The sequence below is a fragment of the Balaenoptera musculus genome, chromosome 2, assembly GCF_009873245.2.
Source record: "Balaenoptera musculus isolate JJ_BM4_2016_0621 chromosome 2, mBalMus1.pri.v3, whole genome shotgun sequence".
Taxonomy (NCBI): Eukaryota; Metazoa; Chordata; class Mammalia; order Artiodactyla; family Balaenopteridae; genus Balaenoptera; species Balaenoptera musculus.
The window spans coordinates 138,855,529-138,881,388 of record NC_045786.1 but is presented as its reverse complement, the minus strand read 5'-3'; the positions used below and the strand labels follow the sequence as shown (position 1 = coordinate 138,881,388).

Genomic DNA, 25,860 nt, shown 5'->3' with positions numbered 1-25,860 from the left:
TGCAACATCTTCTGGAAGGATCCAATGCAGGAAGAAAAAGGGGAAAAGGGAGGAAAGATGGGAGAGGAAGAACAGAGATAGAAGATAAAGAACAAGAAGAGAAGGGAAAACAAGTGAGGGAAAAAACATCGTGTAGGGAGGGAGAGAGAGCTCAGGCACAGGGCAGAAGCTCAATAAATATGTGCTGAACGAAAAGAGCAGAAAGAGCTACCCTACAGTTAGTGCTGTATGACCATCCTTCCTGAGGACTTTAAAAATAAATGGTGCTGGGCTCCCCTGGTGGCACAGTGCTTAAGAATCTGTCTGCCAACGCAGAGGACACAGGTTCGAGCCCTGGTCCGGGAAGATCCCACATGCCGCGGAGCAACTAAGCCCGTGTGCCACAACTACTGAGCCTGTGAGCCACAACTACTGAAGCCTGCTTGCCTAGAGCCCGTGCTCTGCAACAAGAGAAGCCATCGCAGTGAGAAGCCCGTGCATGGCAACGAAGAGTAGCCCCTGCTCTCCGCCACTAGTGAAAGCCCGCACGCAGCAACGGAGACCCAACGCAGCCAAAAATAAATACAAATAAAATAAATTTTTAAAAAATGGTGCTACAGCTGTGACAGAAACGGGAATTCTAAGGAAATTCAGGACAAAAACCTGCGTAAGCAATACTTTCTCGGCGTAAAAAAAAAAAAAATACAGAAAAGTATATGACAGAAAGGCACGTCCTCCAGACTCTACTTCTCCCTCAGCCCTCTCAGGAGGTCTCCTGTCCTCCCAGAAACACACAAGCAAGCACCTTTCCCCCTTTAAACACAATGTATCATATAGTACACACTACAACTTGCTTCTTCAGTCCCAGGGGTCTCCCGGATCACACAGGACAGCAGAGCTAGGGCAGCAGTCTGTTAATGCTACAATTTATATTTGAACACCAAGATTGCAAAATTATTTACTTTTATTCTATGGATTCAGTAAAGTAATTAGGCATGTGCATGAATGATTTGTGTTGATTTATACACGATGGTGGGAATTAAGACTGAAGAAAGGCTTCTGGGGAAACTCCCACTACTTATTTTTCAGAAAATCTTCGGGGCCGGGACTGACTTCTCTCAACTTCCACACACTTCCCGATATGAGGCCTGAATAAACACTGGCCAAACCGTCAAAGTTGCTTCTTGAAGATGGACAATCTGGAAGGAAAACGAAACAAGAAATAGTTTTCTCTAAGCGCTGAAACATCTCCTCTTCCCTTCCACACAGCACCATCACCCTCTCGCACTGTCAAAGTTGTCAACATTTACCTCCTTTCCCACTGCCAGGTCTTCTGGGGTCTGTCCATAGACTTGAAGACAATGCACAGCATTTACATTATGGCTGTGTGAATACTGTTCAAGGGCAGACCAAGCATGAGCCAGGATGACATTTCTGTGTGCTCCCCCAGCATCGAGCACACGGTCTCTCTGATGTGTAAGCAGAGGTGCTTCTATGAGCAACCACCCTTACAGTTGCCCAGATGATGGCCATGGTTTGCTTCCACCTGGACTTTACATTCTTAAACTATGTTAGAGCTTTTCTTTTGCATAATTACCCTTTTGACACCCTTGTCTTTCTAGCTCTCTCTACTCTTTCTCAATTCCTCCCTCCTCCTGTTCCATGTGGGATTTGTACCTCTGGGTCACCTGCAGTTGTCAGGACTCCCCTTCTTTACAGTCCAGACCAGGCTTTGGTTTCCTGAAAACCGTGTCTCCCTTTTCTGTGTTTGGTCTTCACTGTGCTGGAGTACACTGCTAAATCCCTTCCTAGGAAGAGGCGTCGGGGTGGCAAACCGTGCGTGTCTGAAAACCTCTGGATAGATTTGGTGGGTGTAAATACAGGTGGAAAGTCATCTTTCCCCATAGACTTGGAGGGCATTCCTCCACTGTCTAAGAGCCTTTTACTGCTGATAAGAAGACAGGGGTTCAGGCTAATTCTCATTTTTTTCATAGGCAAGCCATTTCTTCCTCTTTGGAAAAGATTTTTAGGATTTTCATATTTGATGTTTCTGAAATTTCACCTGGATATGTCCAGGGGTGGCTCATTCATTGTGATGAGTACTTGGGGGCCCTTCACTTAAGACCCAAGAACTCCTGGACTGGTCCTGCTTCCTTCTCTTTTCTACTTTCTGGGACATTTACTCACTCTTGTGTGCCAACTGTCTATTCAGAGTATACAGACCTTCAGCTGCTCCTGCCCTCCAATGTGCCATCAGCTCCAAGCCCAGAGCCTCCTGGGGCTCCACAGAGGAGGTCTAACCTCCACTGGGGTCCCTCCATATTTCACTGGATGGCGCCTTTCCACCCTATGCTGCCAAACTGATGAACCCTGCTCTTCTTCCAGAAATGTTGAAATATAAGTATTTCATTCATTGGTTACTGCCAACCCTCACTACTGCCCCCTCTCCTCTCACTGATGTCTGGAAAGAAATCTTTTGAAAGCACTGAATTTGCGCTTTCATAGCTTTAGTTGGAGTCCTATAATTCATAAACATGCCTCATAAGGAAAAAAGCAGAACTTTCACCAGAAACAACTTACCTGTTTAGAACAGCCCATGCACCTGCTCAGTTTCAGGGTCCAAATCAATATCATAGAAACAGGGCCGGGTAGGGAGTCCAGGCATGGTGCTCATCTAGGAGATGCAAAATAGCATTAAAAACAAACTTAATATGATGTTTTTTTTCACCTTCCCTTCAGCTAGAAAGCTCAAGGCACAAAGACAGAATATTATTTTATAGTTAACCATAAAATGGCACTCTTCATGTTACATATTAAAAACCAAGTCACTGATCCTGTTATGATCTCAGAGAGAAACCCTCGAGTCCTCCAGCAAACCAAACACCAGCCTTCCTCATGGGCTCCCACACAGACTGGTGCAACAAGAGGTTGAGGAGGTGCCTCCACCTTCGTCCCACAATGGCAGGTGCTGAGGAGGCTGAGGAGTCAGTTATTCACCCCCTCGGTTCTCACATCACAAAACCAAAAGGAGATGCAGGGCTTGTCTGCTGTTTAATTTTGTTTTAATGAGTCTTGTGTAGATACCCATATTATTTTTGCTTCAGCAACACAACATTAGGAATCAGTATCCTTTAACTCGGGCCAAGACATTTCTGTACCTAATCTAGATGGTTTTACAGTCACTGTTCTAACTGGTCCAATTTGGCCTTCTAAACCTGAACTTGCAATGCTCATGGATTTTATTTACACCTGCTTCTTTTTCTAAAGAGTTGGCTTTGACAAACATCTACTTAGATATAAATCTGTAAGGCTTGTAAGTGGAAAACTCAGTATAATTTTAACCTGTAACAATGTCCTTTATAATGAATACATACATACAAGTTTCAAATCAGATCTAGACAGGAAAAGAGTTTAAGTGGAACTTCTACAACTTAACTATAAAAATGTCATAGAAAAGGATGAGTCACCTTACGTAACACAAAACACTTATACTTTAAAAAACCTGATTCTGACATCTGAGCGCCAACCAATACTTCCTAGAACGTACTACAGGTAGCTGACATCGGTCTCTGTTCTCACATTCTATAAGAGATAAGCAACTGCTGAGCATGGGGACAAGGAGGAAAAAGGAAGGGACTGGTCCTCCACCCTAGCGTAAGAGCCTGAAGATGACATTATAAAGATGAAGGACAGGGCTTCCCTGGTGGCGCAGTGGTTGAGAGTCTGCCTGCCAATGCAGGGGACACGGGTTCGAGCCCTGGTCTGGGAAGATCCCACATGCCGCGGAGCAACTAGGCCCATGAGCCACAACTACTGAGCCTGCGTGTCTGGAGCCTGTGCTCCGCAACAAGAGGGGCCGCGATAATGAGAGGCCCGCGCACCGCAATGAAGAGTGGCCCCCGCTTGCCGCAACTAGAGAAAGCCCTCGCACAGAAACGAAGACCCAACACAGCCAAAAATAAAAATAAATTAATTAATTAATTAAAAAAAGATGAAGGACAGGTGCCCACTGATGTAGACACGCATGTGCACATTGGCAGAAAATTCTGAAGATAATCCCCAAAATAGCGATTAATAGGATTATCAGTACTACTCTTTCCCAAAGAGGACTTTTTTCCCCTTAAACATTGGTCATGTTGATAATCAGAAAATGTTTTTAAATGAAAAGATTATGTGTACATACATATAGGAACTTAGATATAAAACTCCAAAGAGAAGCCACCACACCTTGAATTAGTACATAAAATGCTCAAGTCCTCTGAACCCTGTTCAGGCCCCAACAGCAATCAGAAACCCTGAAGAACAGTAATTGTTAAGGCGTCTAGATTATGTGCGGAAACGTCTTGGTCCAGGTGGGCTTCTAAGGTGAGAGTCTGTTCTGGATGAGAAAGTCCCAGCCTGACACTTTCAGCTTTGCTTTCGTCTCTACAGCCACCCCCCTGCACCCACACATCAAAGGAGCAGCGACAATACTGCTCCTCAGCTGTCAGGTGCCGACAATTTCTCCGGAAACAACACACGTTCTACAATATTCGAGGTGCTGGGTAAATGGTTTAACATTCCTACTGAAAGGGAATTTCTACAAACCCCAGGCACTGATGAACCTCGGAGCAGAGCGACGCACGCCTCCTGCCTCTGGAGGGAGGGGCTGAGGGGCACTGGTGCACACGCCCTGTCTGACCACCACTGTGACGCGATGCTGCTGCCCCCCAGAGAGCTGACAAGAGCAGGGCTCACACCTTTAATAACCTGCCCAAGGCCAAAACCAGCAGGGGTGAAAGTGGATTCAGTTTTTTTTTTTTTTTAAATGTGACGTATATATATATTTTTAAAATTTTATTTATTTATTTATTTGTTTGTTTGTTTGTTTATTTATTTATTTATTTATGGCTGTGTTGGGTCTTCTTTTCTGTGCAAGGGCTTTTCTCTCTAGTTGCGGCAAGTGGGGGCCACTCTTCATCGCGGTGCGCGGGCCTCTCACTATCGCGGCCTCTCTTGTTGCGGAGCACAGGCTCCAGACGCGCAGGCTCAGTAGGTGTGGCTCACGGGCCTAGTTGCTCCATGGCACGTGGGATCTTCCCAGACCAGGGCTCGAACCCGTGTCCCCTGCATTGGCAGGCAGATTCTCAACCACTGCGCCACCAGGGAAGCCCTGGATTCAGTTTTAATGTTCCGTACTTTCAACTATCATATCACCTCCTACTGCTTTCTTACTATACTGAAAGAAGCTCCAAAAGGAAGTTTATCGGTTTCTTTTACTTGTGTATTGGCTTAGTTTACTATTTCGATCCTGTATTGCAGTAAGAACAATCTGCAGATGTAGGATACTGGGCGGATCTATGGGGGAACCTGGGCACAGGATCAATGCAGACTCTGGGACAAAGTTAGTCCAAACTGCAAGTATGTCCTTAAGCTTTTCTCTACCTCCCTATTAGCAACTTTCCTCCTTAAACATGCATGAAATCTGTAAGATAAGATAAGATTTGATAATTAAATCATCTCAAAGTGTAAATAAACCCCCTCACCTTTCATATCTACAGGGTTCACTCACACTTTAAGGGGGAAATTCTTTACTCAAAAATGATGCATTCCCTGAATTTCAGGCATAAGCTCCAGGCCTGTCGAGAAGACCTGGGAGGTGCAGAGCCTCAAAGGGGCTGTTGGGAGGACCGAGTCAGTCTGTGAAAGGTGCCCAAAAAAGTCAGTTGTGATTATATATAAGCACCACCACAGCCTATGAGTCAGGCCCATCCTGGATTCAGTCAAGGTCATACTGCCGCTGGGAAACAGAATTATTATTCAGTACAAGCAGTCATAGCATCATCCTTGAACTGAGACCAAGATGGTCCATAGCAAGACGATTCATCGTAACGGGCCCGACTCCAGCTTTCTCCTCAGCAATGAACTCTGCTAATTCGGCATTTGTGTGATGGCTTCAGTAATCAATTTAAGAAGCACGGGTGAACAAGCAGCGCTCTCTGCTTGCAGCACTCACTCACCGTTCCCACCAGGGGGTACAGAAAGCCAGCCCCAACGCTGGCGCGGATGTCGCGAATGGGGAGGACAAAGCCAGTGGGCACGCCTTTTTGCTCTGGGTTGTGAGACAAGGACAAGTGTGTCTTGGCCATGCAGATGGGCAGATTCCCAAAGCCCTGGGGAAAGACAGGAACAGAAGTGGGACAAATGAAAGGCTGGCAACGCAACGAAGAACATCCGGGCACTGTGCTGATGTGGCTTCTGCAATTTATTTGAAACATCCAACTCCCTTTACATACATCTCTACATCACTGCCCTCCTCCAGCTTAGTTATTATTGATTAAAAAAAAAAAAAAACCTTTGTTGGGTGAAGGAGGTAAGCACTCACAACCATATCCCACAAGTGATTTCACTTTCATTTATATAACCAATTAAAAATGATAGCTTGGAGCAGACATGAAGGTACGACTAAAGGCTCTCAATAAAGACACCCCATATTTCCTCATGGCTTTCCCACACTCACATACCACCTCTGGGTAGATAAAGAACTTGGGGCCGGACCACCTAATCCACGCTCAGTATTTAAGAGGGGAGAAGGCTGCCGCCCAGAGGAGGGAAACAATGCCTGGTGGGCTGGAAGAATGCAGGTATTCTGACCCCAAGGCCTGCTGGATAAAGAGCTGAAAGAACCAACCAAACATCTACCTGCTTTGTGTAGACTTCAGCTTTGTGCTGTGCTTCGGGGAGCAATTCAATGTCATCCGCCCCATAGATCTTCTGTGCAATGATCCTGATTTTATCCTCAACTGGGAGCTAACAGACAGGAAAGAGAGGGGAGACCATGACTAGACACCCATGAGGACACGAACCTTTACTTACGGCCATGTTCCAGGTCAGAGTCCCCAAAAGGGCCAGAGATGTTTTTATACACATACACAAATAGGCAAATAGTTTGAGGTTTATTGGATTAGAACTTTTTTTTTACTAGCAAGCCCCAGATTTTATACGTGGAAAATGTCCCACAGGTGTAAAATTACTGTGTGTGTGTGTATTTAAGACCTCACTATCATAAACAATACTGCTCACTACTCAAGAATAACTATTTCTTCATAAATAAAAAATAATGCTCCAATAACAAAGATCAGTCTCCTGTCAAAGCAGACCTGGGATACTGTTTATGAACTAAGGCAACTGATATCCATTCACAGAACCCCTGGTGTGTACAGGAGAGGCAGATGCTATCTTTAACACAACATACCGATCATTAATCGCTGTTACTTAGAAATAGTAATAAAAATAAGATCATCTACATATTTAAACAACCTAGTGACTTACACAATCAACATGCAATGGGTGTGGTGGGAAAGGAAATGCTTTCCATGGCACCTGTGCAAACAGTGCAGCAGAGGGCGGCCAGTGGTCCAAGCAGTGACCTCTAGGTCTAACAAGGAAGCCCAGGGCTGCTTCCTCCAGGGCAAAGCTTTCGGAAGTGGGGCCTGGCCTCTTAAATGCTGCTGCAGCCTTGCTCAGGGCACTAGGATTCGGAGCAAACAGCACAGGGAGTAACTACCCGACGGAAATGGGAAGGACAGCTACTCACAGGTAACCTGGGTGAGCAAATCACTGAAATTAGGCACTATCAGACTCTATGCTCCCTAGCAACTAAGGCTAAGAGAACACTGAGTTTTGTTTTGTGAAAGAAATAATTATCTTAAATAATGAAAATAAACATTTTCTTTTGAACTAAACAGTGATCATTTATGAACGGGCTTTGTATAATGGATATAAATAAATATAATTGTCTATTCAATTACAGCTTTATAAAGATCCAATAGAAACTACTTTCATATGCCTCTTATAATTGGAGCTCTATAAATGCCAAGGCATATTCAGAACTTCTGAAGCAAAAGTACTTTCGTTGAGGAGTGATTTAAGACCAACAGATGCTTAAGACAAAAAGTGGCAGCCTCCTGTTTGTCAGAACAGAGAAAAGTTCCAAGTAGAAATGGGTTATAAAGTCCTCGTTACCCCACTTCTTCCAGGCCTCCTGCTCGCCTTCAAGGACTGGGTTTCCTAATTCAGGTACTGTGGATGGGGGCTTAGAAAGGGTGCCTATAAATGCTTTGTATTTGTGTGCAAACTTGTGTTTAGGGCATTTCCTAAAAAGATGGTTGGTTGAACAGGTTTTCAAACCAGTCTATAAAACTAAAGCTCAACAGGAAAATGTCCATGTCAGTAGGAGAATGTTAATTAATTGTAACTAAGATAGAAGAGTATTATACCTGCAAGGGGCAAAGAAAACAAGAGACTGTTAAAATTCAAGAGTAATAGGGTTTCTTCTGTCTCCCTTTTTATGGCTATTTTTGAAAGTTTATGATTATCTTCTAAAAACCAAGCCAAAAAGCAGCCTAGATAATACAAGCAGAACTAGCTTCAACATCCATCCCATGTTCCTAACAGTTTCCAATTATTGTGGGCATACTACTTAATGTCTAATCACATCCTGAAATACAGAGAACTGAAAACAAAATACAACGCTATAATAACAACATTTTTGTGAACTATCTTTACTGCATCCCAGAATAAGCAGTGCTTCTGCCTGAGCCAGATGTACCATAATTTACTCAGTGATGGAAAGAATGCTGAAGCCTGCCAAGGTGCTTTGGTTTTGCACCTGAGTGCTTCTCTGAACTTGAGGCAGCGTCCGTACCAGGAAGTGCACTTTGGACCACACTGCTTTCCCCTATATTGGGGAAAATGTTTCTGAGTTTGATGTAGCCCCTTGCCAATTTGCTATGACTCTTGCTTCTATATGTAACCCTCTCTCCTGCCAGCAAAGGGACTGTACTGTGAGCCTTTTCAAAGTTAGGATGTGAGCCAACCTCCCGGGGTGTTCTTGCCTGGACGCCCTCCTCTGCCAGTAAGCAGCAACATGCATTGATAAGAAAGCTGTCTGGAGTTGAGAGTCCAGGCTGTGGTCGTGTAACTCACCTACATGGGAATCAAACCCATAGGTTGAAGCTGCTAAACACAGGCTCTAAGCAGAAGCAGCCACACAGAAACTGCATTGTGCTTTTTGGTGTTTTTGCACACAGCAGGTAACCCACCTTGAGGTCATAGAGGAGCTGGAAGCTGCTGGGTGCCTGAGCTGCCCTCTGGACGGCCTGAGCTAGCACCAGGGCGCCCTTGCCCCCTTCTGCCCAGTGAGTGCACTTCACAGCATCAAAAGCCCCATGTTCTTTGGCGAGGCGGGTGATGAGGTCCAGCTCAGCCTCCGTATCTGTCCTGTAAAGGCAGTGCTTCATGTTAAAGCATTGATGATGGCTGGAGAGGACAGAATCTGTCATGTTTTTGCCATTAAAACCCATGTGAATTACCCACTGATAAACAGACACTAATCAAGTAATACTGCCTGGGTTTGAACCCTGGCTCCACAATTTACTAGCTGGGTGACTTTCAGCCAGTTACTTAAACTTTATGTGCCTTGGTGTCCACATGGGTAAAATGGGCATAATCATAGCACTTATTTCATTGGGATGTTATGAGGCTTAGACGGTAAATACATGCAAAGTACTTAAAACATTCTAGGCACATCATAAGGAATCAATAAATACTAGCTTTTCAAAAATTTTGCTTCCTATTTTGCTGTGGTTAGACCATCAGAACAAGACCAAAACCAGCATTACGATAACTAAACAACCCACACAAGTTCTCTTACAGGAACACTTCCAGCTCAATATGTTTAACAAATTGTCAAGACAACATCCTACCAGACCTGGTGAACTAATAGAACTGTGTAGGGCTATGACCTTCTCTTAGCACAAAAGGCCTTTAAAGACCAAAAAGAGCAGTTAACTTCTGGCCTGTGTGTTACCCACTTCACCTGGTGGAGAAGGGCACCCACAGGAGCCAAATCTGACTCTGGACCCTCAGCAAGTGAGGTGATGAGTCCCCTGTGACATATGCGGTGCCTGTCATATGGCAGGCTCTCATCAACAGCTCCCAAAGCACAGGCTTAATAACCAATAGCAGTAACTGAAGAAGAGAACAAAGGTGAAAGCTGGGCTGCACAATCAGCACCAGGAGATGTTTGCTGGCCGTTTTCCACACTCCCCCTTGACTCTTACACTTTATACTTACTTGAAGGCGTTCACGGCCACTACCACTGGAACTCCAAACATCCTGGCATTTTCAATTTGTTTCTTCAAGTTACTGAAGCCTTTTTCAACCAGCTCCAGGTTCTGCAGAAACAACAGTGGAAGGTCTGTGAGGTCAGAGAGCAGAACTGAAAACAGTTGCAGGTTCTTCTTAAAAGAGAAACTGTCTCCTTGACCCAGAAGCCGCTCACTGTCAGGACAAGCCAACAGAGACATGCTGGAGCCTGCAGCCCTGGAGTGAGCTGTGCTCCTGTCCTGGCTGCCCTGAAAGGGTGAGATTTGCTGGTGCATCTGCCCTCATCGTGCTGTATCTTAATAGCTTATTTGCTGTTTGAACGGAATCAGCTGCCTTTAAATAAATTATCTTTACGACCCCTGTTTTATAGATTGTATGTACGTATATGGTACAGCAGTACAAACCGACTCTGTTCAGCGTGGCACAGACCCTGCCATCAGAAGACAGGGCCCAGCATACACAGTGTGTGGCATTTGTCAGAAAACGTGGAGTCATCAGTGATGCTTTCACGGGTTTAAATGATCTCAACCATAAACCTTTTTTTTTTTTTAATTAATTTTTATTGGTATATAGTTGCTTTACAATGTTGTGTTAGAACCATAAACCTTCTTGTGTCAGAAATGAGATAAATACCATTTTTAAGAACCAAATACTATGAAATTTAAAGGAAAGTAATTAAGGAAACACATTTTAAAATATTTTAAAATATGCTTCCTGGAGCACTGCTTGCAGCATGGGAAAACTGCAAACAACACAAAGCTCCTTCAATAGGGGATTGAGCCAGTGAATCATGATATACACACTCGATAAATATGTATCAGGTACATGTTATGAAAAGTGCGAAAATCTGTATTAGCATGGAACCTCTCAAAGATGTACTGAAACGGCAAAACTATGAAGAGATTAATTAATCCCATTTTTGGACAAATACAAAAATACATGTGCATATTCATGGAATTTTTTAAAAATGTTGAGAGATACGCACCAACTGTTAACAGGGGACTCAAATCATATATATATTATATTCTTGTATTATTTAATTTTTTTTACAAAGGGTATATTATTATATAAGCTTAAAATACATTAAGTATTTTAAAAATGAAAATATCATAGGCTTATATAAAAATAAGTACACTAGATCGTGAGTAAAACCCAGCAGTAATAGCGCTTGGTTTGTGGATTCCATAAAACAGCAGAAAAAAGGTAAGATATAGAAAACAACTGAGATCATTATAAACATGATTTATGCTTTTTCCCCCTTTAATAACTGAAAACTGAGATTAGAATTTAGTTGACATTCTAAAGAGCACAGCTAATTCCTTACCTCTAGTCACATGAAAACCAATTAATACATAAGATTGATTGAGAACAGTTTTAAATAAGTAGAATTTCTTAAATGAAGACACCAGCTGGGCCAGTGAGGGGCAGTTGCTCTAATTAGATGCAGGAAAGGCTGCGGGGTGGCAGGAGGGCCAGAACTGTGAATTCCCCTCCTACGCATGAATCAGACAAATGACCATAAAAGGCAAATCATAACTCAGAAGACAGGCAAACTGAAGGCACCAGCAATTCTTTGCTAGCTGCTTTTGAATTACTTCATTTGGGGGCTGAAAAGTGACCCTGTACTGCCTGACAATTTAAAAGCCTCCAAAAAAGGCAGAAAACTTGAATCAACAGTGATAGCAGCTGAACTTACCATCTCATTCGGGGGCCTAATCTCTCACATGATAACCCCAAACTGGTGCTAGAGATGTTTCTTCGATGGTAAATGATATAAATATGAAAAGGTTTGAGCTCACAATTCCTTGAGCTCCTGCTTAATGCCATAAACCAAATCAGTTTATGAAAACTGCCTAGAAAAATAACCAGGATGCTGACCCTATCTTGGCCCCTTAATATGGATTTAACTCTGCAGAGGAAAAAGCATTTCAAAAAAGGCCCCTACTTGCTTCTGATATGAACGTCATTTGAGAATCAACGAGCTAATGCAGGGAAGACAAGGAAACTTCCGTGAGATTAGTGCAGGGTTTCTCAACCTCAGCACTACTGACATTTTGGGCTGAATATTTCTTTATAGTGGAGAGAGTGTCCTATGCATTGTAGCATCCCTGGCCTCTACCCACTGAATGCCAGTAGCACTCCCCACCTCAAGTTGCAACAATCAAAAATGTCTCTAGACATTGCGAAATGTCCTGGGGTGAGGGTTGGGATGGGGGGAATTGCTTCTGGTTGAGAACCAACCACTGGTCTAGGGGAGTGGTTCTACTGACATCCTGTGCAGGCAATTGCTTTATGAGGCATTTCTTCCCTGTTTCATTTAGTACAGCTCTTCAGCACACTGCAGACCTGTTAGCGCACCCTGCTCCCAAGAGCAACCTTGGGTCATAGCAACAGCCCAGTCATTTCTAAATGGGCCAGGCTGAGAAATGCTGATTCAGAATGTGGTGCTTTCTAGGCCAAGTAATTAGAAGTGACTGAAGTTACCTCCTCTATGTAAGCCTTGGGCAGAGGAAGTCCAGCAGTAACCTGGAAAAAAGAAGCAAAGTCAGAGGCATTTTCTACTTACAATTAGAGTTCAGCTTCAAACAGTGCTTTGCCATGTGTTAAAGGCCAGAAGCTGCATGCTTGGGGGATACACAGCAGTAGAAGGTTGTTTTCTGCCCTACAGATTTACAGCTATGACCAATACTACAGCACAGAACAAAAATGACTGCTTTGAGCAGAGTGGGAGAGCTTCGTGGCCTGAATTGAAGAGGTGAGAAGGGATGAATCTATGAAGGCAGGTGAGGGAAGGGATGTGTCCTTGGCAGGGGCAAAACCCCAGCGAGTGAAGCACACAGCAGTGGGGGTGGAAGTAAAGCTGAGTGTAGAGAAAAAGGCAGCCGTGAGCCCTGCAAAAGCCACCCTGAGACATCTGCCGTGAAGTCTGAGATGCCCTGCGATGGGTTCGTGAGCTGGTCCATGGAGCCAGCCCACTCCTTTGTGGAGCTGAATGGGGCACGTGAGCAACATGAACAAGAGGGAAACAACACACAAGGCTTTTCTCCCTCTATGGGTGCTCACTGTTCCAGAGGTACCTGGTGGGTCAGCCCTGCTGCATCCACAGGGAAGTGCAACAAGGGTGAAGGCGCCAGTTCCAGGGACCCCACTGGGCAATGGACAGTGATTAAGAGGCCTTCAGCTTGCTCTGCTCCCTTTCCTCAGAGACACCATGGTGCTCCAACTCCAAAGGGGCCTCGGAGAGGCGGGGCAGGAAGCAGGGACCTGAGCCCACGGTCCGGGCCGCACGTGGCTCCAGCAGGTAGCAGGAGCAGCAGGCGAGGGTCCCGGCAGAGCTGTGCGCAAAGCTCTCCCCTCAGTGCTGCCAGCTTACGCGCCCACAGTGTTTTCCAGGCATGAGATCAGGAGGAGAGGAGGTGCAAAGGCGTGAGGGTGAGTGAGGGGGTGCAAGAGAGAGAAATGTTGGTTATGAGCAGCAAGAAAAAGGGAGTCTGTCCTGCACTCCTAGCAGAAAGGGGCTTCCTGGGTTAGGAGTGCCTCGGGGACGAGTACGGCTGGAGAGGTGTGCTGGGGTTGCAACAGCAGTGGCTCTCCCCTTAGTGGGGACCTAATCCTTTCATGAGGTCCAAGAGTTCAAGACTATTTCCATAATTCTAAGACATTATGGCTCTTTTCACTCTCATTATTTCCTGAGTATACAATGGACTTTTCCAAAGATTATGGGACATGTGGTATCACAACAGATCAAATGCCAAAGATGAGAATCCATCGGTCTTCGATTAAGCCAGATACTGAAGAGATCTGAAAAACGTACAATGCCTAAATGTTGTTTTGGAAAATATAGTCACTTTTCACTTAAAAAAATGTTATTTATGTTAATATTTATGTCAATATTTAATTTCTAATATAGTAAATATCACCAGACATAACTCACCTGAACAAAGAGCTCTTTTAGGCCCTTAATAATTTTTAAGAGCGTAAGGAAGTTCTGAGACCAACATTCTTGAGAACTGCTGTAACAGGAAAACCCCTGATCACTACACTAAGAAACAGGGATTTTCTTCTGTCGGTGAGGGAGGTCTTATTTATCAAGTTACTAGACCAGCTCCCGGAGGACAGGAATTTAATACTTCTTCAACTAATTTCTGAAAACAAGCACCATGTCTTCATATGCAGGTGCTGAAGAAAAGGTGTTAAAATAATAGAGCAAAAAGTACAATTTCTAAGCAGTATGAATTCAGGAAAACACAAAGTTCAGGTTGGAGCTGAAGATAAACCACGCTCACCTGTTTCTCCCCATCACCTGGAGGCAGTCTGGAGCTCCTTCTCCCCCGACTCCAAGCTGTCAGTCGTCCTGCCCAGCACCCCCCTCCCAATAAGGGGCTGACCTCTATCTCAGCTAAATGGTTTGGTTGGCTGGCTGCCAGCACCACCATTAGAGGGAAAAGGGACTCAGATTTTAAAAGAACAGTCTGAACATAAAGGAGTTTTTTGTAAATATAGCCAAGCACATGTCCTTGGAGGGGTTTTGATATTATCAGGTGTTTTGCTCCGAAAGGTAGGCCATGAAGACAACCCTGGCCCTCTTAAGATGCCAAGAGCTGGTACTGCCTAGGAGTGATAAGGCGGCCAGCACAAGAGCCGTCTGAATATCCCCTGCTTCTGGCAACCCATTAATCATGAGGACAAGAGCAGCCTAATGAAGAAAGTGGCACAAGTCATCCAGTTTCCCTTTAGCCTTCAGAACATTTCTGAGAATCAAACTCTTCCAACTCCTGTTCCTCACCGTGGGGCCGCCTCCGTGCATTTTCAGAGCCCTGACAGTGGCAACAAGCACCACCACATGCGGGCGGAGACCAGAATACCGGCATTTGATGTTAAAGAACTTTTCCATTCCAATGTCTGCTCCAAATCCTGCTTCAGTCACTGTCATGAGAAAAGCAACTGTAAAAATGCCATCCCAACTCCCTTGATGTTAAAAGAAAAAACAGTCTATCATTGATTCTGCAAAAGCACTCACCTACAAACCCTTCGGGACCAACAAGCTTGAGTGCAATCCGGTCTGCAATGATGGAGGAATTCCCGTGTGCGATGTTGGCAAATGGCCCAGCATGAACAAATACTGGAGTGCCCTGTGGAAATCAAGACATCATGAGCGAAGCTGCCCATCCTGCTCCAAAAGGGACCACTCGGTAAGGGGACCAAAATTAGCTGGAATCCAAAAGAAAAAGACTTCCCAAGGGAAAGTATGAAGCCGCCTCTTTTAGATTTCAGTAAAGTCCCAGTCACAACTATGAGAAAGAATGGGAAGAAAGAGATGACCAGGGAGAGAAGGTCTCTGACTCCCCAGGAACAATCTGCTTTACAACCAATCCAGGAAGGCAGGAGTCACCCTGCTCACCTCTAATGTCTGCATGAGATTGGGCTTGATGGCGTCCTTCATGAGTACTGTCAATGCCCCGCTCACTCCCTGCAAAACAAAGGCACGAAGGGTTGATTCCCACCAGCAAAAAACCTACCTTTTGAAGCCAAAATTCAACATTCTTAGGTCTTCCTTTTTTAGCCATCTTGGACCAATGAGTACTTTTACCTAAACTAGACCACCCATTTATTTGTTTATTTATTTTTCAGGATATACAATAAAGTTGCCAATTATCTTAAGGGAGAAGAGAGAATGAAAATGACATCCATATGTAAATTCTGGAAAAATACATAACCCTGGAAACAAGCATCTCAGTGAAGCTGAAGCTCTGTTGCTGATCGATGTGGAGAATCCATTTTAAACTCATTTACGGTATGGAAATGCTAGTTCCTAAGAGTACTGAATTATAGGTAACTTTGGTCTCTGGGCAGAAATGGCTGTAAACCTGATTTAATATGTGTCTCCTGTACCTTAAACTGAAAATTTACCCAGGAGTTCAACACCAACTCTTATATATCAGGTCCCTCTTTTTAAGCCATCCAACCACAGATGAACAAACTGGTATCACTGTAAGATAAAGCTATGAATCCCACTTATATTCAGTTTTAATGAGTTTCTAAGTTCCTTGGTGTAAAAATTTAAAACAATTTCTGTTCTTATACACATTAACTGTGAAAACAGGAAATTAATATTTCCCCCCTTTTCCGGATTCATCTGACAGACCGCTAATCATAGGCCAACCATTTTGGTGTGTATGTCAACACAAACAGACTTTTAAAAAAGTAATCTAGGGGACTTCCCTGGTGGCGCAGTGGTTAGGAATCTGCCTGCCAATGCAGGGGACAAGGGTTCGATCCCTGGTCCGGGAAGATCCCACATGTCGCAGAGCAACTAAGCCCGTGAGCCACAACTACTGAAGCCTGCGCTCTAGAGCCCGTGCTCCGCAACAAGAGCAGCCACCGCAATGAGAAGCCCGCGCACTGCAACGAAGAGTAGCCCCCGCGCGCCGCAACTAGAGAAAGCCCGCGCACAGCTACGAAGACCCAACGCAGCCAAAAAAAAAAAAAAAACACGTAATCTATAAGATTATCTCATTTCAAACTCCACAATACCATGTAGATAGTTCAGAAATAATCCTGATGTGGACAATGAATATAGCAGGACCATCAGACGAACTGGCCGAGCTGTCCCCAGTGTGGTCACCAGCGTGGATATGGTGCCGAGCCTCACGATGAGAGGCCTCTGTGCAGGGAGGCCTGTCGCGGGGAGGGGCCGGGGGTGACTCGAAGCTCAGCTCTAAGGGCCTCGCTTGGACTCCTGATGCTCTCTGAAACCGAAGTCAGACACCCTCTCTTGGAAATACTCACAGGCTGAAGATATTGCTCAAACCACCTGTGGTCTATTATTGGAGCATACCGTCTATCACTCACTATGAAGTACTTTTTATAAACTTCGTAATTATCTAGTAAGTAGCAAGATCATATGAATTTATTAGTTAATTGCAGCATCTTAAGTACGCCACCGTTTTTGTTAGTGGTAACTGCTGAGACATGCAGGGACAACAGACACAGATGGATCGCCAAGTCTGGAGTGCCCGGGTACCCACCAGATCTTCGGCACTAATGGGCTCCCCTTTCTTGCTGGATGCCACCACCATTTTGCTCAGTCTCTCTCTCATGTCTTTTAGAGAACTGGTGAGAGCCAGGACAGCCATGATTTCACTGGCCACGGAGATATCAAACTGGGCCTGTTGGCAGGGAAAAGACGCATCAGGGAAAACTGTGTTAAACAGAAGCGTGGATTGCAAAAGTAATCCTTGTTTGCATCCCAGGCTTAAACAAATAGCTTAAAAGGACAGAATAAAAGAACAGTACACAGAGAACGTAATGAAAATAACCTTCCAACAGCAAAAATTTGTAATTAATTATTCTAAGACCTTGAGTAGTCGATTTTTACACATAAATGTTCTAGTAGGACCAACAATCCCTGTGAAGGCAGCTTGTAATCATGTGATTATGGCTTCCCTAACATACAAGGGACTAACTCAGAAGCTCTTACACCGAACAGACATACTGCAAAATGGCCACAAAAAAGAAGCAATTTTAATCAATTCATGTACAAGGATATTCACTTGGGGCACTCCACCTCCAGGAAAAAATACTGGGGGAAAAATACACAGGTGACACATGGGATTTACTGCAAAAGCTGTCAGGAGTGCTCAATACCACACACCTACTTGCTCTCATTTTACAAGGGAGAAGGCAGAACAACACCTGGCAGTATCAGTTGATCAGGAGGGGATGGAGGAGGATAGAAGCAGCAAGGATCTAGTGCCCATGAACTAATTTACTTAGAAAGGAACAGGCAGTTACCGTCCGTGTGTGCCCCTTCTCCGTCGGAGCCTGTCCAATTGTGATCTTCCTCAGGAATCTGTCATTGGTATCCAGCACTAGGGTAGAAAAGGAAGATACAGTAGAGGGAAAATACAGCAGATACAGTAGAGAGGGAAAAGGACCATAAAGTCAAAGGAACCAGCAGAATTTTAAGCAACAAATCTAACTTAATGACTATAATATTTGATTTCAAAATTTATGGTAAAGCTAGAATATGGGTCCAAGTTTAGAAATGATGTTTGCATACCATTAATGTGCAGGAATTAAAGACAGGAATGTAGAGTGGCTTGGTTTATTCTTCCTAGAGAATTCAAATAATTAACTAGAAATCTGGAATCTGTTTCAAAGCATATTCCACACTCCACAAAAAACAGAGCAGGCCAGTTTTTCAAAAGGCCGAGGTTTATGTTGTTCTGTGGGATGACTCACTGATTTTACATAACCCTGAGACACACAAGGTCCATAAACACAGGGCAAAGGCAATGCCTTTTGAAGCAGGCTGGGTAACAGACCTGCTCTTTCCTTTAGCACACTTAGAAGAAGTAATTTCCATTCTGATGACAGAACATCTTTCCAATTGCATACCCTTGGAAAACATGGCAAAGATCAACCTACTAACTAATCTTAATCCCACCTCCTAGGTCTAACTACGGTGAACACTTTAGTGTATTCCCAATTTTGTTTTTTGTATGACATACCAAAAATAACAACAAAACACAAAATGAACAACAGCAGCAAACCAGTTCACACTCTTTTAGGGTGGGTCAAAGAGGAGAGGCACTTTCAAGGTACTTGATAACATGCCAAGTTATTTTCCTTAAAGACTGTAATAATTTAAACACTAAAAGCAGTGTCTTGTGCAGCACTTGGAGAAACACACACACCACCCCATTTGGTAAGTGAAGGATGTAATGAGTTGTTGGAGTTTGTCCTTATTTTTTTTAAAAAAAATAGTGTCTAGTTCCTTGCATCTAATTTCTGTGTATAAAAGAGCCAGTCAATGGGTATGATCCATGTTTTCCCTTGTCTGCTTCTACTTTCTTGGAAAGCATGAATTACATATAAAGCAAAGGAAAAATGATTGAGATAATGAATTTTCAAAATGGATCTTTAGCTTATTCCTCATAAAATATTATACCATATGTCTAAAGCTATTGAAGCAAAGGAAGAGAAATATCAGTGTGGTTTTAGATATTAGGAGAGTTGCCTTAAAAATGCCATTAGCTAGCACAGTTACTGAGCCAATGACAGTCACAAATACAGTCAATAAATTGCTTGTTAGCTGCATTCTGTGCATCTAGATGAAAATTTCTTCTCAGCAGTGACAGAGTTTAGATGCATACACTGTTGGTACAAAATAAAACTCTAAGCCATGCTGGTTGACATAGAGAAAAGTAACATCTGGCAGTGAAACCAGGCAACTCACTCACCAATTTGCTGAATGTTTAAACCCTGAAGGCTACCTACTTTGTTACAAGAGAGTTTAAGAAAATGACGTAAAAGTGAGTAGGCAAGCTCCAGACCTACAAGAAAAATCAAGTCACTTATGCCAGACAAGAGTTCAAAGAATAAAGGGCAACAAGATTTAAGAAGTGATTAAACATCACTTCTCTACTTAATGACACCAAAACTTTCTGCATAAAATGAAAGTTGCAAAATGTTATTTTTGGTTTATGTATGAACTTCCTTAAAACCCTCCTCACGCCAATGAACACTGAAGAGCCAGCAAAATGTCCAAATAACTGAACAAAAGGAGGTTTGATTACAGCTAATAAGGAGAGACTGATGGAGATGGCCAGGAAAACGAGTGAGTCGCCATCTTAGTCAGGCCTTAACCATGAAAATACCAACACACAAGCTATGGACCTCCCATTTTACCAACTCTAAGGGAGGGCATGGGGCGTGCAGTATAACCAAACCAATGGGGTGTACACCCTGCTCTGGTACCTCTTTGCCAAGTTATAGTTTCTGGATCAATGTCCAATCTTGCAAATCTGTTTATCTCTTCATCTGTCAGTGTGGTAGGGTCAGTCTTTTCAATGCCTAGTCTCTGAAGAGGTAGGAAAATTAAAACAAAAATAAGACAAACCAAACAAAAGCAGATAAGATTTAAAAAAAAAATTTTTTTATCCCTATCTCCAGATAGGGGAAATATAAACCATGTTAAATTCAGAAGGGAAAACTATGATCCCTTTGGCTAAATCTTTATTTCCCATTCACACATGTACAAAGGTATTATTAACATGTTTGTCCCTATCACTGAGCACCAGAGGCATTTCCCTAAACTGAAGCCCTATGTAAACATAGTGACCAAAAAGTGTTGTACCTAACTCACCATATGCAAACATATTGAAAGGAAAAGCTTTTTCAATCAAACAGTTGAGAAGCCCAAGTCAAATGCAAAATTAGAAGGGCAAAAACAAATATCGATCAATAAAAATCAATGTAAATCACTTTTAATGCTTTTTTTAAAACTAATATGCTGACCTTTTGAATATATTTAAAGGGATAAATAGTCCTTTCAATGCAGAAGAAAAGAACAGACATTGCTCTAGCACAGTACATACTTTTTAAGTAGTACTATCCTTTCACTGCCTTCTTAACTATTCCAAAAGGCACAAGAAGGGTTTGTCTCTTCCTCCTCACAGAACTTGGAAATTTGTTTATTTACAATGTGTACCATGGTCAAATACTGAAATGGAAAATGCCTTTAAAATGTACTCTCTTTTTCTCTTAACTCATGGTAGATCCGAGTGGCCCCAGCAAACCCTACTCTTCCCATAGTTCCCTTCCTGTGCTATGAGGACTTTGTTTTAAAACCTCAGGTGTGTTTTCAGAGCTGGTGCTCACTGGCTTGTCAAATAGCGTCACAAGCCTGGAACATGACATTGTTTACAGAAGTCAGCAAAACCCTCAGTCACTAAGCTGAGAATTTGCTGTTGACAACCCTTCTTGGCTGAGTACCTGGTGGGTAGACTGTGATAACACAGCACAAGAGAGGATGCCTGGGGACCAGGAAACAGAAGACTGACGTTCTAGTTCCAACCTGGTGAGGGGTGCTGTGGCCATGGACAAGTCCCTTGATCTCAAATCCTAGAGCTCTTTAAAGGATCATTTAAACGTTGAGTCCAGCCCCTCCCCACACGTGACAGAAAGTTCCATCAGCAAAGGTAAGATTAGAAGTTGCCTGCTCTTCTACAGTACTTGCTGCCTTGCAGAACACAATTCTTTTACATAACAAGGTAATAGCTGACTTACCTTATGCAAGGATTTTTTGTGGGGTGTGAGAAAAAGAGAAGCTAAAAAATATCAAACTGTGTAAAAGTCACTTTTTCTCAAGTCCAGAGAAAAATGCATATATATAAATAGTGACAGAACTGTAAAGCAAGTAGGGCAAAATGTAAATCATTACTGCATCTGGAGCTTGTGTACTATTCTTACAGCATTAAAATATAAAGTTTCAAAAAATTAAAAATAAGGTGGGTGTAACTACTATTGATAACAAGGTAGCACAGACCATTTACTGAATGCTTATATGTGTCAGGCAGTCTAAAGAATATTTACAGATATATGACCTTTCTTTCATATGTAAAAGTAACACAAGAATATATTTTGAATTTTATTTTGAAAATTCCCTTGTGCTACCCCTTTATAGCCACACCCTTCCCCGACCCATAACTCCTGGCACCCACTGATCTATTTTCCATCACTATAGCTTTGTCTTTTGAGAATGTCATATAAATGGAAGCATACAGTATGCAACCATTTGCGGCTAGCTTCTTTCAAGCAACATAATGCCTCTGAGATTCATTCAAGTTGTTGTGTGTATCAACAGTTCATTCCTTTTTGCTGTATGGATGTATCAGTTTGTTTATCCATTTATTACTGAAGGATATTTGGGTTGTTTGTAGATTTTGTTTCTATATGAATACAAGTTTGCATTTCTTTTGAGTAAATACCTAGGAGTAGAATTTCTGGGTCATATGGTACAGTGTATGTTTAATAACTACGTATTTGTAATAGAAGTTCAAATAAAATACAGAAGTAACCACTCTTGCTTAAGGCCCTGATGCTGCAAAGAGCAGGTATTCAAACTCCAGAAGCTGCTATGCTGCCACGCTGGCATCCTGACTCCTATATCCATGCTATAAAGAAGTGTCATTCTTCTTAGCTGAGAGCAGGTCATCAGTGCTCTATTGATTCTGGGACTAACCACTATAAATTCAAAGATAAGTGAGAAACAACCTCTGCCACCCAACTTTATGTATATCATAACCTTATGACTATGGTTATGGACGAACTTGTCCAAAATAGGCTACTCTAAGGAGATTATAACCTCCTTATCAATCACCTAATTTCACACAATATCAAAAATGAACAAGGGAAAAGCTTACCCGTAACCTCCGGATCTGGATATCAGAGAACTTTCTCACTCCATTTACTGATGGTACCAAACGATTAAAGAGGGCCTTAGAGAAAAGGAGGAAAAGGGCTTTTAAGAGAGAGGAACGCCACTGCCTTGCTACCTGCATTATTGGTACCCAAGGGTCCAACATTAATTCGAGTGCTTCAAACCTTTCGAAAGTGCCCGTGGGGGTCTCAGCAGCCCACCTTGTCTGTCTGGGTCTGTTCGTGGAGCATCCGGGCATCGATGGCTGCAGCCACAAGGTTATTAGCCGCAGTGATGGCATGGATGTCACCAGTGAGGTGGAGATTAAACTACAAAAGGTAGAAGCCACATCAGTCTTCCAACTTCTCTGCATCTTTTTACATTCCTTCTATTGCAACCAAACCAATCCCTATGTTAAAGCCAATGGAAAACTGATGGCAGCACAGCTAGTGGACAAACACCAACACAGCTATCTCTTGAAAACAAATTACTATCTGTCCTCGGAAGGAACACTGATTTTCCCTAAGAGACATGGCCAATAACCATAAACGCCACACCCCTGGGAGCAACAGCAACACTGGATTAGTAAGAACACACTCACGTCCTTTGAACAGTGAGCAAGAAGTACACTGGAGGGCTTCCCTGGTGGCGCAGTGGTTGAGAATCTGCCTGCCAATGCAGGGGACACGGGTTTGAGCCCTGGTCTGGGAAGATCCCACATGCCACGGAGCAACTGGGCCCGTGAGCCACAATTACTGAGCCCGCGCGTCTGGAGCCTGTGCTCCGCAAAAAGAGAGGCCGCGATGGTGAGAGGCCCGCACACCGCGATGAAGAGTGGTCCCCACTTGCCACAACTAGAGAAAGCCCTCACACAGAAACTAAGACCCAACACAGTCATAAATAAATAAATAAATAAATAAATAAAAGAACGTGAATTTCTTAAAAAAAAAAAAAAAGAAGTACACTGGAGCGACCCAACTCCATGCCTATACGCTGCTCCCACTTCTGTGGTATTACTTTGAATTCACTTCATGTTTGTTCTTCCCTATCTCATGCTTCATTTAATCACTTGCTTATTATTTTCACTGCAAGCCAGGCTTTGAAGTCTTTGTCTCGTCAAAAAAGTAAGCTGGGGCTTCCCTGGTGGCGCAGTGGTTGAGAATCTGCCTGCTAATGCAGGGGACACGGGTTCGAGCCCTGGTCTGGGAAGATCCCACATGCCGCAGAGCAGCTAGGCCCGTGAGCCACAACTACTGAGCCTGCGCGTCTGGAGCCTGTGCTCCGCAACAAGAGAGGCTGCAATAGTGAGAGGCCCGCGCACCGCGATGAAGAGTGGCCCCCGCTTGCCACAACTAGAGAAAGCCCTCGCACAGAAACAAAGACCCAACACAGCCATAAATAAATAAATAAAAATTGAAAAAAAAAAAAAAAAGGTGATTATTAAAAAAAAAAAAAAAGTAAGCTGTTTAAAAGTTGGCAAATTAAGATGTTTTTCTCTGAAGCACTGCTTCTGTTGAGCAAACAGGTCATTTGCCTACTAAGATCTCTACAATAAACTTTAATCCCAGGAAGGAAAAACTATAATAAAAGGTCTGATTCAACCAAATCCCAGACCACATTACCTCTTCCATAGGAATGACCTGTGAGTAGCCGCCGCCTGCAGCACCACCTGGAGGACAGGTCAAGGTTGAAGACTCACGTTAAGCATGTTTCACCACAACTTGCAAATCAAATGAAAGCAAATCGGGTTTTGTAACTGCTCCGTATATTATTTACTTTTTACAACCATTTGGACAGATTTGATCAAGTGCTTTCTAATTTCCTTGACCAAACTAAACTGCTTGATCTTGTTCACTCTGAAGTCTCTGAACTGAAATCTGAATCTAACTGACAAAACCATAAACACATAACATACCTACTCATTATCTTTAGAAACAGGTTCCCCTTGATTCCTAACATTTGTTAAAAAAACCCCAGCCTACAGTTACATAAAGGCAAACCTGTTCAATTTCCTACCCTCATAAATGCTATTCTGGCATTTTAAAAAAGGAATATTTAAAATAAACACAGCAACACAAACACAGAGACTGCAATTCTTCCTAAATAGGACACATATGGTAGAAAACAGCTTAACTGCTAGATTTTTGCTGGCCCATTTGGATTACCAACCAAAATCCAGTTAAAAATGTCCAGGATATCAGGTTAACAGTGAGATAAATGTCAATCTGAGGTAGAGGTTTTGTGTGGGGTTTTTTTGTGGGGCAGAGATCACGCAATGAAAATGGGGCAATTTGTGATAAGAGGAAAAGGAGCATATTGGGTTCAATAAGGGGGAAAAGGCTAATTCTGAAATAAAAGGGGGTTATTAAGCTCAAAAGCAGAGCTAAGTTAACGCACTTATATCAAAACAATAGGCTGAAGAAGGGCAAAGGCGTACCCCGTGTCAACATTTGTAGTAATTGTTAGAACAAGCAGGATATGTGATACCCTATCGCCAAGCAAATGATGAAGCTAACTCTGAGAACCTATTTTAATTAATAAAAATAATTTTAATTAAATGAACATGTTTGCAGTACTGCAGCTATCAAAAACTGAAGGTGAAGTACAGTTACGGATGTTGTGTTTTCATCTCATCAGAAGAAACACGGGGTTGATGGTACTATCTTAGAGCTTGAAGTAGACATGGGGACTCACCCTGGTACTTGATGATACTGCCTTGAATTCAAGCTACCTCTGAATCCCAGTTGCTGCTATTGTAAGTGGTGATAATACTAACCATCTTAGAAGATAAAGTAATAGGCATAAACTGCTTAGCACAAAACCTGGCACAAAGCCTATACTCAATAAGCATATGCCTTTCTTATTCCCTCAGTGTGAAACATCTGTAGGGTTTGTCTTTGTCTCTAGAAAGTCAGCATGGTGATCAGCAGCTGTGATTACCTTTATTGTTACTATGACAGTCGACTATCGGTCATATAAAAGCACCCCTGGCTACATATTACCCATCCCAGGGAATCCCTGTGCAGTGTCAGACAGTGACAGCAGGAGTTGGGGTGATCCAATGAAAGCCTTCACCAAAAGTACCATGATGCTTTTCTGGGATGTGATGAAGCTGTTCCTAGTGTCTAAATGACCTGAAGACCCCGCACACATTCATGGGCCAAGTGGGCCAGGAGGACTGAAGGAGGTGCAGGCGCCCTCTGGCCACCCAGGTCTGGTCTCACTAATACCTTTTATTCCAAAGGTGGGGCCCTGAGAAGGCTGTCGCACACACGCGAAGACGTTCTGATGGAGGTGGGCGCTGAGGCCCTGCACCAGCCCAATCGTGGTTGTGCTTTTCCCCTCTCCCAGGGGTGTTGGAGTTATTCTTCAAGATGAAAGATGAAAATAGGAAAATTACGTTTATGTAAATTAAATTCATGTGTATCACTAAGTCAGCTCTGATCTTAGAGAGTGACTCTTAATCTGAATAACCAAAAAGATGAAAGACATGAAAGGGATCTTTTCCAAGGGTCTTAGTTGTAACT

At 43.2% G+C, this 25,860-nt stretch overlaps 1 protein-coding gene across 4 annotated transcripts in view; it reads right to left on the bottom strand.

Annotated features, from left to right (window-relative positions):
• Positions 1–922: 922 nt before the first annotated feature.
• The window catches only part of MTHFD1 (methylenetetrahydrofolate dehydrogenase, cyclohydrolase and formyltetrahydrofolate synthetase 1), a 60,339-nt gene continuing 35,401 nt past the window's right edge, over positions 923–25,860 (bottom strand). For 3 of the 4 annotated variants that reach the window (XM_036841652.1, XM_036841653.1, XM_036841650.1), the window contains 17 exons: positions 25,564–25,700; positions 23,956–24,002; positions 22,555–22,662; positions 22,338–22,412; positions 19,891–19,993; positions 17,923–17,999; positions 17,157–17,297; positions 15,530–15,598; positions 15,149–15,260; positions 14,915–15,054; positions 12,613–12,654; positions 10,096–10,196; positions 9,063–9,240; positions 6,661–6,768; positions 5,979–6,131; positions 2,560–2,653; positions 926–1,178 (listed from right to left, as the gene is read on the bottom strand). In XM_036841652.1, the coding sequence (XP_036697547.1) occupies positions 2,564–2,653; positions 5,979–6,131; positions 6,661–6,768; positions 9,063–9,240; positions 10,096–10,196; positions 12,613–12,654; positions 14,915–15,054; positions 15,149–15,260; positions 15,530–15,598; positions 17,157–17,297; positions 17,923–17,999; positions 19,891–19,993; positions 22,338–22,412; positions 22,555–22,662; positions 23,956–24,002; positions 25,564–25,700 (1,681 nt within the window). In that variant the 3' untranslated portion in view covers positions 926–1,178; positions 2,560–2,563. Of the gene's footprint in view, positions 1,179–2,559; positions 2,654–5,978; positions 6,132–6,660; positions 6,769–9,062; positions 9,241–10,095; positions 10,197–12,612; positions 12,655–14,914; positions 15,055–15,148; positions 15,261–15,529; positions 15,599–17,156; positions 17,298–17,922; positions 18,000–19,890; positions 19,994–22,337; positions 22,413–22,554; positions 22,663–23,955; positions 24,003–25,563; positions 25,701–25,860 lie in introns of all 4 variants that reach the window. The other variant, XM_036841651.1, reaches the window with a different exon arrangement.